This window comes from Crotalus tigris, unplaced genomic scaffold (assembly GCF_016545835.1).
Source record: "Crotalus tigris isolate CLP2741 ecotype Arizona unplaced genomic scaffold, ASM1654583v1 scf7180000017639.5415321, whole genome shotgun sequence".
Taxonomy (NCBI): Eukaryota; Metazoa; Chordata; class Lepidosauria; order Squamata; family Viperidae; genus Crotalus; species Crotalus tigris.
In genome coordinates this window covers 4,196,796-4,215,491 of record NW_024096532.1, presented here as the reverse complement: position 1 = coordinate 4,215,491, position 18,696 = coordinate 4,196,796, and the positions used below count along the sequence as shown (strand labels likewise).

The 18,696-nt window shown below is 41.4% G+C and overlaps 1 protein-coding gene across 1 annotated transcript; it reads right to left on the bottom strand.

Moving 5' to 3' along the window:
* Nucleotides 1-9,577: 9,577 nt before the first annotated feature.
* LOC120304540 (ferritin, higher subunit-like) lies at nucleotides 9,578-14,380 on the bottom strand. Its single transcript, XM_039335260.1, has 4 exons — nucleotides 13,985-14,380; nucleotides 12,469-12,615; nucleotides 10,488-10,613; nucleotides 9,578-9,894 (listed from the first exon to the last, which is right to left on the bottom strand). Exons 1-4 carry the CDS (start codon nucleotides 14,084-14,086, stop codon nucleotides 9,733-9,735), a joined length of 537 nt encoding a protein of 178 aa, XP_039191194.1. The 5' UTR covers nucleotides 14,087-14,380; the 3' UTR covers nucleotides 9,578-9,732.
* Nucleotides 14,381-18,696: the final 4,316 nt, after the last annotated feature.

Genomic DNA, 18,696 nt, shown 5'->3' with positions numbered 1-18,696 from the left:
GGTGAAACATAAAAAAAAAAATCTGTGTAAATCATGATCAATAAATCCTAAAGCTCAACATTGCCCAAATTAAAAATGCAGTTTCCTAGGTTTAAACTGTTTCTTGTACTATAGTTTACTGAACAAGTCATTATTCCCACAGAATTGTAAATCATAAATTAGATTGTAAATTGGAATGACTGGGTATACATATGTCACTGAGTTAAAACCAGGCTGTCAAGCTAACGAGTGAAAGATTTAGAAAGCATTCAAATGTGCCCTTCATGAATTAAATGGAAAGGCCGATTATTAGGATTTTGTGTTGGCAAGCTTTTAATTTATTGTTTAAAAGCTGACTTGCTTATAAGCTGAATTCTTTTGTTTTTGGTGTCTTCCAGATATTTTCACTTTGTTATGCATTTTGCTCTCTGTTTTGCTGTATTTGCCTTTTACATTTTTCTTTGTAGATTATAGAAATAAAAATTAAACGAAAAGGGATGAGGATACTCAGCCACTTATACACTGAAAATGGAATTTTCCATCTTTGTAGAAACTTCGCAGTCAAAGACAGGTGTCTGGTAAATTTTTTCCACTCTCATTTTTAGGAGATTGGAATGTTTAACCACATATAATTATAGACAATTGCAAATTTATGCTGGGAAAAAAACCCAGTATCTGCTAAATTGTATCCTACCAAAACAATGTTTGCCTCTCGATTACATTTAGTTGCTAGTGTCTTTGAGTATTGTGATGCACTTTTTAGAAATCTTGAGTAGTTTGTGATGAAGATGAACCAAAATATCTGTATATACTAAAAATCTCCTGTTTATCTTTTGATTAGCAAAACCAGGGCTTTTTTTGTCATAGAACACCCAGAACGGAGTTCCGGCAAACAATTTTTGAATCAACATACCTAAAATGGGTTAACTTAAAGAATATATCCAAATCAGGACACATTACTCCAGTGGGATGGAAATTTGGCAAAGCTGTGTCCATTTAATGCCACTGGGCCATCATAAGCAGCTGTAGCCATGTTGTCTTCTCCAATGTTCCCTGCCAGCTTCCCACAAGGAAAGTCAATGGAGGAGCTAGCAAGAAGTCAGAAGTCATTCCCACTGCTTTTTTCCCACCTGTGGTCATACTGTTTCTCAGTTTGGATAAGGAAATATCTCTGAAACAATGACCCAAAGGGTCAGGGTTGTTTATTTATTTCTCTTCTCACATTAGAATAGGTATAGATGTTGTCTTCTAACATTTCCATTTTCTTGAATACAAAAATCTCTAAGTTACCTCTCCACTAGCTGTCATGCACAGGCCATGTGATGATGACTTTGGCAAAAATGTTGCACAACACAGAGTCCTTAAACAAGCAAATAGAGAAGCAAGGCAGATTGTTGTTCTGCATGTTCTGCAGTTGTTAGTTGAGAGTTCTGCAAATTGTAGGAGGCAGCCATGGTGGGGAAACTGTCATATAGTCTTGATCTCTTTTAAACCTATCTGTCCCAATCTCATGTGACTCAGCTATCCTTTTGTGACAGTGCACTTCCCCCCCGTGCGCCTAACTTGTTTTCTTAATGATGACAACATTAAACCCATGATGAGTTATTGTGAAAGACTCACAATAAAGGAGCCATGAAAAGAGGAAACTAAACTCTTTGTCTTGCTGCTTCCAGGAACCAGGACAAAGGGAGAAATGGATTTATAATGGGTTTACATAAAATCTAAGGATGCGAATAAATGAAAATGTTAATATGGCCAAAGGCCAACAACTTGCTAAGGAAGCTAGCTTGTGGCCTAGCTTGCTACATGAACTTAATCAAATGAAGAGGGATCTGGTGGCACAGAAGAATCCTGAATTGTCAGATCATGAATTGGCATAAAAATAGACTGTATCACAGGAACACCTTTAGGAAGAGGAGTCAAAATCTGCAAGATGGTGGGCAATGACACAGTCCAGCCCCCTTCCCCTTTTGTATGGAGGTGAGATGTTAATGCCAGTGCTAAAGCACTTAGTTTTCAATGTCATCGATGTTAACATAAATCTTTGGCCATGCCTCCTTTCCCCCTCCCCCCAAAGAAAGAAATGCATCTCTGTCATGTGTCTTGCAGAGTCCTCCCAACTACCAGTGTATTTGCCCAAGAGAAGGGGGAGAGAGCAGCCCACTGTCCACCCATAATACAGCCTGTGACTTTAAGATGTGTAGCTTGCCACCACCTGTGCTGGAGGACATAAGAACATTTATACCATACCCTTGAATATCATCAGGTCCTAACCTATACAGTACACATCATTAATATTCCTCCTCACTTTATGAAATGCCCTGGTCAAAGAGGATGAGGTTTGTCAGTTTCTCTGGACTGGAATGGAAACCAGAGGGTTAAAACTTCACACATCTATCCAAACCTGGATAAACCTACAGTTCTAAAGTAGCTTCTTGGGCGAAACAAAGTACCGTATACAATCAAGGATTTTGTGGCAGAGTTATGAGGTATGTTAGTTCTATACAGCTGTATGGAGGGTATCCCTAGCTGGCTCAGGAATTCTGGGAGTTGAAGTCCACAAGTCATAAAAGAGCCAAGGTTGCCTACCCCTGTGCCTAGTTAAAACAGAACATAAATAGGAATTCTGTCTCTCCAACTGTCCGTTTATCCAGGTTTGGAAAACCCAACAATGATTTCATATAGTTTCGCAAATTCTATGAATAATTTCCAGTCATAATTTTCTCCCTACCAAATAAGATGCCCAGTTTAACTGTGAATAGTAAATATGCTTCGAAATCATTTCAAAGTTTTTAATAGAATGCTGCTTGTAGCATACAGATGAGTGTTACCAAATTTACAAGAACCACTGCATTTTTTTTCTTTCTTTAGTTCATCTGTAACCAGATGTCATTAGTGAGGAGTAGCTTTCTTTCCGAGCCTAGTCGACCAGAAATAAAATTTTAGAAAAGTAGCTGAACTGGTAATGTGATAGACTTGTGGGTTTTTTTCTGGTTTCCTCTGAATTCCCAATCTAAAACATATCACAGGGGTTGAGATTTGGGGGAGAAGGGGACGCTCAACACTGGAGTTGGTTGATGGGGTAAGAAGACTTCATCCCTCTGTTATTTGTCTCTTAGTCTTGGGTTTTTGTTTAGTTTTAAACTTTTAATTTGCATAGTTTTAATATTTTAATTACTTTTTTATTTATCTTTTTGTAATCTGTAAGCCACCCAGAATCACCTTATAAGGGAGATGGATGGCATAAAATATAAATATAAATAAAAATTGTGACCAAATCTTCCATTCAAGGACTCACCAGGCCAAATCCCACTTAGCTTATATTGTAAGATCAAACAAGGTCACTCATGCCTTGCTAACCATTATGGTTTTAAAGTTTAAAAAGCCCTATACAATTTGTATGATTTCTTCTCAGCAAAGCAATATAAAAACGTTACTATAGGTAGTCTTGACCCTATGACTACAGTTGGGACAGAATTTCCAATGCTAAGCAAGGCAATTCTCATAGGATAGTGGTGGCAAACCTATGGCACGGGTGCCAGAGGCAGCACTCAGAGCGCTCTCTGTGGGCATGTGCACCGTCGCCCCAGTCCTAGGCCTTCAGCTGGGTTTTATAAAACCTTTTCGCTTTAGGCCTCCGCCACCATGTTCCCCCCCCAAAAAAAGTTCAATCAGTCAATTTCAACTTCTCGCGGGAAAAAAAAAGATCTTGCAAAGTTGGAATTAGTTGATTGAACTTTTTAGTCCCACCCAGTCTGCCGTTACCACCGCAACCATGCCCACTCAATGGGCCACACCCAGCCAATGGGCCACACCCACCCAGCACTCAACTATGCATAAGTGGGTTTTGGGTTGCAGTTTGGGCACTCAGTCTCTAAAAGGTTCGCCATCACTGTCATAGGAGTCATATCTGATTTTACATCCTTTTTTGCCATGGTTGTAAAGTGTGTGTGTGTGTGTGTTAAATGAATCCAGTTTCTCCCCACCCCCCACACCCTTTTGACTTTGCTTGTTGGAAACCAGCTGGAAAGGTTGAAAATGGCTGTCACATGACCACAGAGCACACTAATTGTAAATACCTCTGTTGCCAATCACCCAGATTGATCATGTGACTACAAGGTTGCTGTAATTGTCATTGCTGATAAGACTATCATAAGTCAGTTTTTTCAGTTCCATTCTAACTCTGAACAGTAGCTAAACAAACAGTCATAAATCGCAGACTACCTGTATTACATTTTTCTATCTTTCACATTGAAAATTAAATTAAAAATTAAAATTAAAATTAAAAATTCAATGTAAAGATTGATTTATATGAAGCAAAATTTGGTACCAGCTACAAAAATTGCATAATAGTGTAATTCACAATTCACCAAAGCCGCCCTCCCTCCACTCAGCAGAAAACTGCATCTTTTTCAATGACATCTTTGGAGTAGGAAAATCCCATAGAAATTTTCAGAGCAGCACACTAATTTTTTTTTTTAAATGTGCAGATATAAAACATCCTGGAAATTGGATTTCTTTTTCGAAGGTTTAACCTAGCCCAAGGGATAAGGCTGCTATCTGGCAATATCCAAAGGACTCTTTTTATACGACGTATTTATAATTAATGGAAATGTTGAGCAATGTCACCTGTACTAAAAGAATACTTAGATAGTTAATATTCACCACATATATTGATTCTGCAATTATAATGTGAGGACCAGTAATTATCAAATCTAACCTTCTGTATCTGTTTGTTCCAGACGCATAATGATTTACAACACATTAGAAAGGTATTTATGCTTTGAATTTACAAGAGGAATTACTATAACCGCGCAAGTAGATTATATATAGTCCTCGACTTACAATCAAAATTGAGCGCAAGATTTCTTTTGTTAAGTGAGAAACTTGTTAAGTAAATTTTGTCCCATTTTACAACCTTTCTTGCCACAGTTGTTAAGTGAATCACTGCAGCTGTTAAGTTGATGAGATGATTGTTAAGTGAAACTGGCTTCCCCATTCATTTTGCTTGTCAAAAGGACACAAAAAGTGATTGCATGATTCCTGGGCACTGCAACCGCCGTAAATATGAGTCAGCTGCCAAGCATCTGAATTATGATCACATGACCAAGGGGATGCTGCAATGGTCATAAGTGTGAAAAACAGTCATCACTCACTTTTATTCAGTGCTGTTGTAACTTTAAATGAATTGTATGTATGCTGTATTTTATTGTATGTCGTACTGATTTGTGTAATTACATTTGCAAACACTCAAAGACTATATAGAAGTTTAAGAAGTTTAAGAGTATTGTTTAATGGAGTTTTTTTTATAGAGTTGACTAGGTTTGTATAGCAGACTCTGGAAGAGACTGTCCAAAGAATATTGGCAAAGATGTTTTTTTTCCTTTTGCTCCTCTTAAATTTCATGAATTTCTTTGACAAAGCAAACTAAAAAACAGTAGCTGAGTTACAAGGCAAAAGGAAGCATAAAAACTGGGTGAAGGAGAAGAGAAATGGGAGGGATAGCTTTGAAATTGATTTAGGCGACAATATAATACATCTGTTGTTCCCCAGATGATAAAGTCCAAGGAGATAAGCTTGATACATTGTGCAAAGAATAGTAATTCTAGATTTGTTTTATCACTGACACACCTCTCGTCATGCAAGCTAGAATTTGCTATGAATGATAACCCAACTTGTCTAAAGGACAACATTTATGGGGAGGCTTTTAACTGGGTGTTCCTGAGGATAGAGTTGAATGAGTGTTTTGCTATGGAGGAATAGTTGTCAGTCATTCTCCACTATTGCAAGTCATTTGACTCTACAATTTTGTTCCTTTAGATTCAGTGTTGTCTAGCTCTGAAGGTTAGCTACATTCAAAGATTTCAGATAAATAGTTCCCCCAAAAAACACATCTTACCTGTTTTTTTTTTTAATTGGAGGAGATGCAGTCTTTATGAGGGATTTTTGTATTTTTGTTGGGTGGCTTCATAAGCTCCCTAGAATGGGTTCAGTGACCAACTCCTTAAAAGCCCTGAAATGTTGGAGCCCTTTGACCTACATGGTGGACTGCATCTCTAGGGCCAGTGAGCCGGGGCCAGATACTAAAATATCTGGGAAAAGCCAATGATTCTTCCTAGCCCAGTGGTGGCGAACCTACGGCACTCAGAGCCCTCTTTGTGGGCACGCACACCATGCCCCGGAGATGACAAGCATCACTCTTCAACCAGCCGTCCGCTAACTTGCTGAGGTCCCACATTACCAGATGCATCCCGGCACGGCTGATTTCCCTCCCCCCCCGTCCTATCCCTCCTGGCCTCACATGCTCTCCTTTTCCTGGGTACGACCCTCTGCATCACCTCCTCAGCTGTCGGCCAGCCATCCAGCTCAGAGCTGGCTTCTCTGAACTGCTGGTGGCAGGCTGCGGAGCCCCAGAGTGCGCCGGTCGAGGGACTGGCAGGCTGTGGCTGCTGATGGACTCTTCGGCCTCCCTGTGCTCGCTGGCCTCTGTGTGCGGGGGGCCGATGGTGTCAGGCAGCAGCCGCCCCGGCCCCTGCCTTGCCTTGCCCTGCGACAATGACATCCCCACCCTGCCTTGCCTTGTCTTGCCCTGCAGGACAAGCCTCCTGCCCACCACTCCACCTGCCAGAGACCTCCTGGATCTCCCCCAACCCTGCCCAGTCTCCACAGGCATCCGTCCTCACAAGCAACATCGAGGCCAAGCCCACCTGGCACCCAGCGATAAGTAAGTGGGTTTGGGGTTGCAGTTTGGGCACTCGATCTCTAAAAGGTTTGCCATCACTATCCTAGCCCTTCTCCCATTGTCCCTGTCTTGAAGACCAGTGGTTTCTGTTTATGTGTGTGCTGATGCACATGCTCACAGACATTTCCTGAAATCTATTCTGCACCAGATATGATCCAGTCACCAATGATGAGCTTATCAGATTCTGCAGGGTGAGCATATTTGGTCTTTCACATGAGGTGAGGAATATCTTTACCTAGCCCTGCTCCTTATAACTGAAAACCAGGTTTGGCATCAACCTCCACAATCTTTAGGTCAGTGTTTCTGAACCCTGATAGCTTTAAAATGTGTGGGCTTCAATTCCCAGAATTCCTCCATGCTGGGGAATTCTGGGAATTGAAGCCCACACATCTTAAAGTAGCCAAGGTTGAAAAACACTACTTTAGGAAGTTCCAAAGCCCAAGCAAACCAATAGAATTGATTTTTTTCAGTAATTAATTATGGTCTTCCAGAGATTGAGTTGAGCATCCATTGTTTTTGGCTTACAGCCATGCTGACTAGGGATGAGAGATAAGTTTGGCACTGACATAGCTGAAATTATTCAATGCAATGTCTTTTGTTAAGTTCATGCAGTTTGTTGTTTTTTTCATGCCTTTTGCTTGTTTCACATTTTTCTATGGGACATAATTTAAAACTTTCTTCCTGAGCATAAGAAGCCTTCTAAAAACATCATTTATTATTTGAAATCCAGTTAGATTAGCAGCCATTGTGCAACCAAGCCATGTCAAGATAGAGAACCATAAATGAGGGTGAAATAACTCCAAAATGACATTTGATCCAGCAAACAAGGTCTAAAAAGTTTCCTTTCATTTCCAGAGATTCAGGAGTGAATTTTATGGTTGTTCAGTTGCTAAGATATGTCCAACTCTTCACAACCCCATGGACCATAGAACGCCAGCCCCCCTGTCCCCATCCTTCACTGTCTGTCAGTTTGCCCAAACTCAGACCCTCTGTGTGAATGACCCTATCTAACCATCTCATCCTCTGCTGTCCCCTTCTCCTTTTGTCTTCAATCTTTTCCAACTGCAGGGTGAATAGGGAACCTTAAATAGACAAAATGGCACATTTGTACATAAAAGTACATAAGAAGGAAGTGAGTGATTTTCAGGAACTGAAAGAGTGGTTTAAGTACAAAAGTATCTGTATTTATTAAAAAATATAACTAGCAGGACCAAAACCCACCCACTTAAGGTCTGAACATCTTACAATGTGTATCTATGAAAGGGACCATACAAGGAGGAGGAAACAATGGAGTATTCTGAAACTGAGTGTGCTTTGGCTAGAAAGTAACAAGAGAACTAACCTACAAGGTAGAGCTTCATACCCACGTATCTAGTCCAGCATATTATCTCTGACTGCAGCCAGCTTTATCTGGATCAGCAAAAGCAGAATATGAAAACCGTCCAGTATTAATTTTTGAATAGAAAGCCTAGATAGGTCTAATGAAATAAATAATAAATAGCCTTCCTTGCAGTTTGTCTTCAGTCTGGGGTATTCCATTACATTGCCTGTGTGTGTGGATGTGGTACTCAGCCTATTAATCAATAATATGCTCATTATTCATTAACTTTTCTAGTTTAAGGCCTTGTGTAACTGTGAAAGGTAATAACTAGATAAATTATTTGTGCATTGTTTGGAGATGTTTTTGATCCTATACTTACTGCCCATTAGTTTCAGGGATGATGTTTTAATAAGAGAAAATTGTCCTTCTCTATACAGTTAAACATTTCATTAAATTTGATCAGTGCTACATAAAATTTATTCTCCCCTCTTAAATTACCAAACTTCCAGAAAGCAAATGAAAGTTTACTTTCATTTATAATAAAGTCTTAACGTGCTGTACTGATGGTGTTCATTCCTTTTCTTTTGTTCACAATTCTTACAATATTTCAGTAATTAAGCTACAATCAAGAACATCGTTAGAGCCCTATAGAGAATTTAAAGAAGCCCTTTGTTCAAGGCCAGTTATTAAATCTATCCCATTAAGTTGAAGTTTAGTCTACATGTACAGAAAGTGGGTGGTGGTTTTCACAGCAAAGGCACACAAGCTGTCCTAGGAATTTCTATATTCTTTAACAGAATGGGAGGAGGGGGCGAGGCAGTCACAGAACAGCAAAATAGCATGAGAAGTTTGGTATCTTCCACTTTGTTTAATTTGCATATTGGGTCATATGATGTTTTGTTTCTGGGCAGTCTTTATATCGACTTGTGATGGTATTGTGTGGAGCAAACTTCGTGACAACAGAATTTGAACAGCATTAGGAATGTTGCAGGTAACATTACACCATCTGATTTATATACATTTGTTTTCCTTCTTTCTCCCACTAAAGTATATTATCCAGTACAAAGACATACATTATGTATTTATAGTTTAGCCCAAAGAATTAGAAAATAGGATTTGTTACCTAACACCTGCAATATACAGTAAATTAAGCTACTATGCAAACACATTCCATTGTTCAGAAACAAAGTCCCTGCCTGCCATCTAAAAAATCCCATCCTTCATTTTGAAGAAGCAGGTTATAAGCAGCATTTTAACTCATAAAGATTTCAAGCAACACAACTTCATTGTTGCTGGAGGCCAACCTTCACGAAACTCCATCTACAGAAAATAACACATGCTTTGGTTTACTTATCTATTTATTAGATTTTTTCCCTGCCTTTATTTCTTTATATGTAACTCAAGGTGGCAAATATACCTAAAATTTCTCCATTTTCCCCACAACAGTCCTGTGAGGTGGGTTGGGCTGAGAGAGTGGCTGCCCCAGAGTCACCCAGCCAGCTTTTTATGTACAGATATAAACACAGAGACACAAATGTAAAACAGGTGAACCCTTGTTTATTGGAAGCATGCCAATGAGAGATGGCAGGTAGGAGCCCTCCTTGACTGGGGCACAGCAAAAGTGATGGACATGGGCTGTTTTTTGTGGGTTCATGGGAAGTAACTCCCAGGAATTGGGGAGAAAGTGAAATCAACTGCTGTTGCTCTCTCCTAGGGTGTGCTTGTCAAAGAGATATTCTCCAAGCCCTCCCTGGGTTGTACCCAAGCGCCGGAGATTGGTAATGTAGTCGCCCAGGACTTTGATAGCTTTGACTTGCTCATCGAGATAATGAGATTCCAAGAAGTCACAAAGCTGGAAAGAGACACAAAGGATAAGAGTTATACACTGCTTGCAGACTCATTGTCTAGGCAGGGTTTTCCAACCTTCGCAACTTTAAGACATGTGGACTTCAGTTCTGTCTGGGGAATTCTGGAAGTTGAACTCCACTCATCTTTAAGTTGCCACGGTTGGAAAACCCCAATCTAGGGTAAGAATCCAAGTCAGCATCATTCTAACCACACATTCGTTCCTTAACTTTGACAGTTTACTTCTAAAAAAGCCCATGTTATTCTAGCATAGGACTCAAATTGGCTCAGGTTGCAAGTCTCAAGTTTATTGCTTCAAAGGCACCTTTGTGGATCACCATTAAATCACTTAATGGAGTTTTATTGCTAATTTGCTCTCTTATCTCCACTGCCATCACACAGCTACATTATTACACTGGCTGTCATATTTTTTCCTTGCATGAAGTAAAAGAGCATTTCAGCCAATTTTTTTTTTTTTTTTTTTTTTGGTGGAAAGGAATCTATAGTAACTTAGATTGGTGACATGAGCAATCGGCCCCCGGTGGGAATTTTGGGGTCAGGGGGAAGAATCCTGATCATATCCCCAATCCCAAGACTCACATGTGGGTCTCCCTGGTCACTCGCCAAACGATGCAAATCCAGAAGGGCCTGGTTGACACTCTTTTCCAGTTGGAGTGCTGCTTCCATGGCATTCAGGGTGCTCACCCAGGAATCTTTCTCAGGCTTCTGTGGAGGGAAAGCAGCTTGTTTAGATCTTGTGGCTGCTCTTTTTAAGACCGGGTACATTTTATCCCAAAATCAAAACTTTGGCAAGGCTAATGGGGGGGGGGGGAGCTGGCTGGCAAAGGGCTGCTATTTATCTATCATGCTAGGTCAGAGTTAACATGCTAAAGTTGCATAGTTTCAAATCCTGCCTTAGCCATGAAAACCAGCTGGGTGACTTTGGCCAGTCACTCTCTCTACTCTACACACCTCACAAGGTTCTTGTTGCGGGGAAAATAGGAGGAAAGTGTGCTGGCTATGTTCAGCACCTTGAGTTATTTGTAAAAATAATAAAGGCAGGATACAAATAAATAATACTTAGCTAACCCCTGCAATGGCTGAATTTGCACGACTAGCTAAATGCACATTAATGCAGGACCTGGTCAAGCCCAAACAGCATAGTCAGTTTATGGTCAAGTATGTTTATTAAATTTAGAAGTCTGTGAGACTGCCTAATGATTCTGGGCATTGAGGATATCAGTAGTAGTTAACTGAATCACCACAGTTAAGTGATTCATGGATGATTGCATTATATAAATACAGCCATTATGGCTCGGTGTGATATGTAAATGCAGACTCAGGGAGGCCCGCCAATCTTGTTATAGGCATTCCATAACACCCCCTTCCCCAAATTGGTGCCTTCCAAATTTGCTGCGACTAGTTCCATCAAACTCTACAGAGCCACACTCAATAGGGTCTATGCAGGGGTTCTCAACCTTGGCAACTTTAAGACTTGTGGACTTCAACTCCCAGAATTCCTCAGCCAGGGAGTTGAAGTCCATAAGTCTTAAAGTTGCCAAGGTTGAGAACCCCTGGTAGGCTTAAATTAGCTGGCAAGACCAAGCAATTCAATAATGACACTAAATTCAGAAAGGGATATTAATGTTAAGGTAGGGTAAATACAGGCAGTCCTCAACTTACAACAGTTCATTTAGTGACCATTTGAAGTTACATCGGCATTGGAAAAAGAGACTTTTGACTATTTTTCACATTTATGACCATTTCAGCATCCCCATGGTTGCATGAACAAAATTCAGATGCTCGGCAACCGACTCATGATGGTTGTAGTCATGAGATCACTTTTGCAACCTTCTGACAAGCAAAGTCAATTGGAAAGCCAGATTCACCTAATTACCATGTTACTAAATTAACAACTGCAGTGATTGTCTATGGAGATTCTCAGTCATCAGGTCATGGTTGTCCCAAAGGTGCTTTTTCAAGAGGCCACTGGACTTTTTTTTTTTTTTTGAAGAAGTTTCGCTTCTCATCCTAGAAGCTTCTTCAGCTCTGACTGGATGGTGATGATCCTTCTATTCCCCACCATCCAGTCAGAGCTGAAGAAGCGTCTTGGATGAGGAAAAAAAAGCCAAGAAAGTCCATTTGCCTCTTGCAAAAACACTTTTGGGACAACTGAGTGATTCACTTAACAACTGTGGCAAAAAAAGTTGTGAAATGGGCCATTTTAAACTGTCTCACTTAGCAACAGAAATTTTGGGCTCAATTGTGATCCTAAGTCAAGAATTAATTGTACCAAATGTTTGAAAAATATAAGAGGAATTTGTCAGCCATGCTTCTCATGAGTTAATTAAGGTGGAGTCTCTTTGAAGCACTTTTTCCTAATCTCTCAGCACCTGGACAGTGTTGCCATTTCTGGGATATTCTTCCAAGCCTAAACTTGCCCTAATGTTTTTCTTGCTGTATTTCATCGAGTGATAGGATTTTTAGGCCTAAAACATCTGGAGGACACCCAGATTGAAGAAAACAGTTTTCTCAATATCTCTTATTAGAGAAGCAGAGGTTTGAGCCACACTTATTATACCTTAATATCTTGTAGGAGGACCCGACCACCACGCTGGCTCTGAAACTTCAGCAACTTGTCAGCATGCTCCCTTTCCTCATGTGACTGAGACCGAAAGAAGCTGGAGACGTTCGCAAGAGCAACATCGTCCCGGTCAAAATACGAAGCCTGCAGAAAGAAACAGAAATTTATATTTGTGTTCCAGTAGGCTTATCTCTATTTCTGGTGTAAATCCACCCAAGAGAATACATAAGGTTCCTTGGATAAAATGAAAAAAGGCAGCAGGACAGCAACAAGAAGAGTAGCAGCAGCATGCTAAATTTATAGTCAAACTTGGCAACGTTTAGATGTGTAGATCTCCTAGAACTCCCCAGCCAACATGGAGATGGTCTAAACCAGGGGTAGGCAACCTTGGCTCTTTTATGACTCGTGGACTTCAACTTCCAGAATTCCTGAGCCAGCTATGCTGGCTCAGGAATTCTGGGAGTTGAAGTCCACGAGTCATAAAAGAGCCAAGTTTGCTACCCCTGATCTAACTGATGTTCTTCAAATTTGACATACCTGAAGAACATTTCCTCAAAGTTAAATGAAGGAATGGAGACATTTTACGATGACAATAAACTGTCACGTTGAACCGCTCGATTCTCGCAGACTCTGGGGTTCCAGGCAGCATAGTTTGAGTGTTGTGGGTCTAGATCGGTGCTTCTCAACCTTGGCAACTTTTAGAGAAGTTGGGCTTCAACTCCCAGAATTCCTCAGCCCACAGATCTTAAAAGTTGTTAAAAGATTGGGAAAGACTGGCCTACAACCATGGCAATTTTAAGATGTGTGGACTTCACTGCTGGCTGGAGAATTCTGGGAGTTGAAGTCCACACCTCTTAAAATTGGCAAGGTTGACAGATACCGCCTGGATTGAAATTCCTACCCTTTAAGAGAAAGCTCTACACGTGAGTAAGGAAGCTGGTTGTGCCTTCCCTCCGCTTTCCAGAGCGCCTGGGGCTAGTCTAAAGGGCACGTGCATGTGCAAAAGGCAGCAGCTGGACTGAGCCGCTGTGCTGTTTACCTCTTCTCACCACTCTTGAGCCTTCCCGGTCACCACCATTTCTCTTCCTAGAGAACAATTCCTCTTATAGTTCTCCTAGAGAAAAAGTTGCTTCGGGAAAGAAAGCCGCCTTAGGTTACTTAGCCAAGAAAGCGGATTACTGCACTAGCCGACGACAACGCCTCTCTTTATCAGCCTCCCACAGACTTCCAGATGGGGAAGGGGATAAACTCCCATCATCCTAAGCTAGTCTGGGGAGGCTGGCTGGAGATGGCGGGGTGCCGAGGCAGGCTGCCTCCCTAGATCCCCCTTTATTTTTATAAATAAGCGGAGCAACCCTGTGAGGTAGGTCAAAGAAAAAGTCACTGGCCCGAAGTCTCCCAGCTGACTTGCCTGCCTAAAGCAGGACTAGAACTCAGGTTCCTGGTTAACCACTAGACCAAAGTGTCTCTACCCAAAGTGCCAGGTGCCTTCGTCTCCCTGCTCCATACCCACCATGGAGAGGTAAACGTAGCTGGCGTACAGCTCCATGTTGACCATGCGGTTGATGGCAGCTTCGCAATCGCGGTGGTAGTTCTGGCGGATCTGGGAGTCCATTTCTGCGGTGGGCTGGAAGAGACAGCGGCGTCCGGCTCAAAGAGATCCTGCTGGAGGTGGAGGATCGGCAAGCAGCGAGTCGCTCCCTCGTCTGTTTTCAACTCGAGGAAGGAGGAAAGAGGCGATCCAAGGCGGGGAAAAAAAAGAAAAGGCGGTGGAACCGGTTCCGTTCAAACACTGTTGAAGCAGGAACCGAGCTCTGCAGGACAAAGAGATTCGCGCCCCTTTTATAAAGCGGCTGAGCGATCCAGAAGGACGTGCGCAGCCGCCACCGACCACTCGATCTCGCCAGCTCAGGCCGGAGGTTTGCTGAAGGCGGAGTCTGGGCGGAGACAGCTCCGGAGTCCTAGCGCCCGCTTCTCCTCGATTCACGTGACGCAGCGTGCACACGGGCTCCTTCCCGCAGGCTGGGGGCGAGGGGGGAGACCTGCGATTAATTTCGTTCCTCGCTTTTGACTTGTTATGAGAGCAGTAGTCCAGTATTTGAGGGGTTATGCCAAAGAAGAGGGGGGGGGGGTTTGAACGTAATTTTCCAAAGCACCAGAAGGCAGGACAAGAAATAATGGATGGAAACTAATCAAGGAGAGAAGCAACCTGGAACTAAGGAGAAACTTCCTAACAGTGAGGACCATTAATCAATGGAACAGTTTGCTTTCAGTAGTTATGGGTGCCTCCTTCGTCACTGGAGGTTTTTAAGAAAAGACTGTCTGAAATGGTGTAGACTAGAGTCTCCTGCTTGAGCAGGGGGTTAGACTAGAAGACCTCCAAAGTCCCTTCCAGCTCTATTCTGATTGGATTGAACCTGGAAGTTTTGTCATCTGGACAGAGTAGTGCATGCACGGAGTAAATGAAAACAACTATTAAGGCATCCTGAAGACTAGACACTTTCCTGTAATTAGACGAAGGTACGCTAGAAGTTGAGAAACAAAATCCTTATTGTTGTGGAGCTATAGTAAGCGAAGAACTTTAACCAGTTGGATTTATTTGCTTGCTTACTAGACTTCTGTGGCTGCATATCTCATAGCATAATTCTAGGCAGCCTGCAGCAATCCATAAAAACAACGATAAAAAGAGAAGTAACTCAGACACCAGGCCAAAGGCCTCCCAGGTAAAGCCTCGTTATAGTTCAATGTTTGGGGGGAGAACCAGGTCTTCACGACCCTCCGGAAGCCAAAAAGAAAAGAGATTCCTTGGATCTTAGGTGGGAGGCTGTTTTGAAAGTCTGGGTTGGCCACCCAGGCCCCATCAAGAGACCTATAAGAGAGAATCTTTTTACCCTACATTTCTTCCACCCTTAGAAATCCCACAAAGATTAACCCATTGCCAAATGGTTTTCTCTTGCTAACATGATAAGTGATGAGCTCTATCCTCTGTGAGATCAGACCATCTTCTTGCCATTAAGGTACCTTGTCTACTTCTAAGACCATAAAAGCAAGAACAGGGTTTGAATTGTGTGGTGGGATCCACCTGCCTCCCTTGGTGTCTTTCAAAAAGGCTATGGAAATATATGAAGAACACACATCAGGGCTGGAATTTTGCTTACTGATATGTTCCCAAATAATTTCTCCCTGTCTCTCATTAGAGGCAGGTAAAGATCCTGTGAATTTTGATTGGCTGCCTTTAGAGCAGTGTTTCTCAACCTTGGCAACTTTACGATGTGTGGACTTCAACTCCCAAAATTCTCCAGCTAGCTAGCTGGAGAATTCTGGGAGTTGAAGTCCACACATCGTAAAATTGCCAAGGTTGAGAAATACTGCTTTAGAGCATAGCAAAGCAGGTCTTTCATATAACGAGAAAGAGATCAGTCAGTAAAAGACCTTTAGCCCAGCACTATTTCTCTTGTGTTAAAAATAAAATATCTACATTTACACGTGTGGTACAGTGCTAAAGGGATGTGTTTTGTTTTCATTTTTTATCCAGAAACATTCAAAGTGATGATGATCAATGGGTGATTGATCATCCATTTATTTCCAGGTTTACAATTTCTAAACAGGTCTACCAGACCAGGGATCTCCAACCTTGGCAACTTTAAGACTTGTGGACTTCAACTCCCAGAATTCCTAAGCCAGCTTTGCTGGCTGAGGAATTCTGGGAGTTGAAGTCCACAAGTCTTAAAGTTGCCAAGGTTGAGGACCCCTGCTCCAGATGGCTGCAGGTACAACTTCCATCCTAAGCCAACAAAGACTTTGCAACCCAACTCACTTGTAGGACACCAACTTAGGAAACACATATTATTAGGAAACACATATTAACTTAGGAGTCGTGTCTTGAAAAGAAACAAATGCACAAGCTTGATTTTAGCAGCGTGTAAACCAAGCCACAATATCTTTTGCTTGTCTGTTTTGTTAATGTAGGTAGTCCTTGACCTACGACCACAATTTTGCCCAAAACCTTTGTTGCCAAGACATTTGTTAAGTGAATTTTGTCCCATTTTATGATCTTTCTTGTCACGATTGTTAAGTGAATCACTGCAGTTAATAACACAGTGGTTAAGTGAATTGGCTTCCCTATTGACTTTGCTTGTCAGAAGGTTGCAAAAAGTGATCACATGACCCCAGGACACTGCAACTGTCATAAATATATGAATCAGTTTCCAAGCATCTGAATTTTGATCACAGGATGCCACAACAGTTGTATGAAAAATGGTCATAAGTCACCTTTTTCATTGCCATTGTAACTTTGAACAGTCAGTCACTAAGGAATTGTTGTAAGTCGAGGACTATCTGTAATCTATTTATTTCCAGCATAATATTGAAAGAATGGTGTGGCTATATCAAGATAAGGCAACATTCTTAACAATGTTAAGCCTTTTTTCAGAAAGGAAAAAACCTAACACCCTTGCGAAAAAGTATAGCCTGGGCCTTGGGAATGAGGAAGGAATAATGAACTATTAAGGAAGGAGTTTTAGAAAAGATTGCTCATTCCTGAGAAAGTGGAAAGTATGAGAAGCAAATGCAAGATAAAACTGTCTTGATTTTGTTTGGTATAAGAAATGTTCAAGGTTTTGTGACTCTACCTTGCTACAAAAAAGAGTTTTTCTAACATGCCAGTTTCTTAATCTTTAAAGAGCCTGGGTCCCTACCCCAAATACAGTGGCGGTTGATTTGCCACATGTTAGCCTACATTAAATAATACTAATCGCCATTTCAAGAAAGAGACCCTGAATATTCTCCCCCTTTGCTGTTTCCTTGAGTGCAAAAGGCCTGAGCTGTAATTTTCAAAATGACATGTGTTGTGACATCTTTATGTAAAGGAAACAACTCAGTCTGTGCATTGCAATGTACATTAATGGCACTATTCACATTGTGTTGCCCCCCCCCACTGCAAATATCCATGACTACTGACCAGGAAGAAGAATTCAGTTTGAAAGGGCTTTTGAGTGAACATAGAAAGGGGCTGCAATGGTTGTCTGCAGGATGTTTTCAAAAACATCAAACTGTGTTTTTTATGAGTGATGCCTTCATAGCTAGCTTCTTGACTAAGTTAACCACATCCTGCAGACATCCCTGGACTGTATTTTCAGAAGGGACTGATGGCTTGAACACAGAAAAGAGGCCTCAGTTTCAGGACTTAGCTACTCAGTAGACAAACTATTTGTAAAGCTGAAGAGTTGTTACCCTTAGCAAAATACCCAATCCTTGGAGATTAAACCAAAAGGGTGACTTACAACCATTGGTTTAGTAACTGTTCAAAGTTACAACATTGAAAAAAGTGGCTTTTAATAGATACTTACACAACCATCATAGTACCCTGCCAGTGGTGGGATTCAAATATGTGAACAGCTGGTTCTCTGTGTGGATGCCACTTCCGGAAGTCCATTCTGGGACTGGGCAACAAAAAATTAGCTACCGGTTCTGCTGAACTGGTGCGAACTAGCTAAATCCCACCAATGCACCCTGCCGTCATATGATCAGAATCTGGGTGCTTGGCCAACCAGCATATATATTTCAATGGCTGCAGTGTCCCAGGATCACATGATCACCATTTGCAATCTTCTCAATTGGTTTCTGACAAGCAAAGCCAATGGGGGAAGCCAGATTCACTTAACTGCATGATTCATTTCACACCTATGATAAAAGAAGTAAAATTGGGTGTAAGTCACTTAATCACTGCCTTGCTTAGTAATGGAAATCCCCATCCCAATTGTGCTTGTAAGTTGACGACTTCCTGTATTTAAAACCACGTGCAAAGTCTACATCTCACTTATTTTGGCTATGTCATGCAGGGGAATTCACTGGAGAAAGCAATTATGCTTGGAAGAGTTAGCAGTAAAAGGAAACCAGGCCATCAACAAACATGGTGGCTGGATACCATCAAAGCTGACACCAGCCAGAGCATAGAAAAATTCAAAGAAGTAGTGTAGAGACCTGGAGCATAGAATCACCAAGAGTCGGACACAACTGAATGAATAACATCATCATCATCATTATCATGTAAAGTCATATGTTTTGTATTGTTTCTGGCTTAGACCCAGCTATTGGGGTTTGCAAACCATGGTTTGTGGTTTAGAATGTTGCACAGCTTCAGGCAACTGTGATTTGCTCAACAAACTATAGCATGTTACTTGAGGTTAGCCTTTTCCCTGTTCTAATTTAGGATGAGACCCAGCA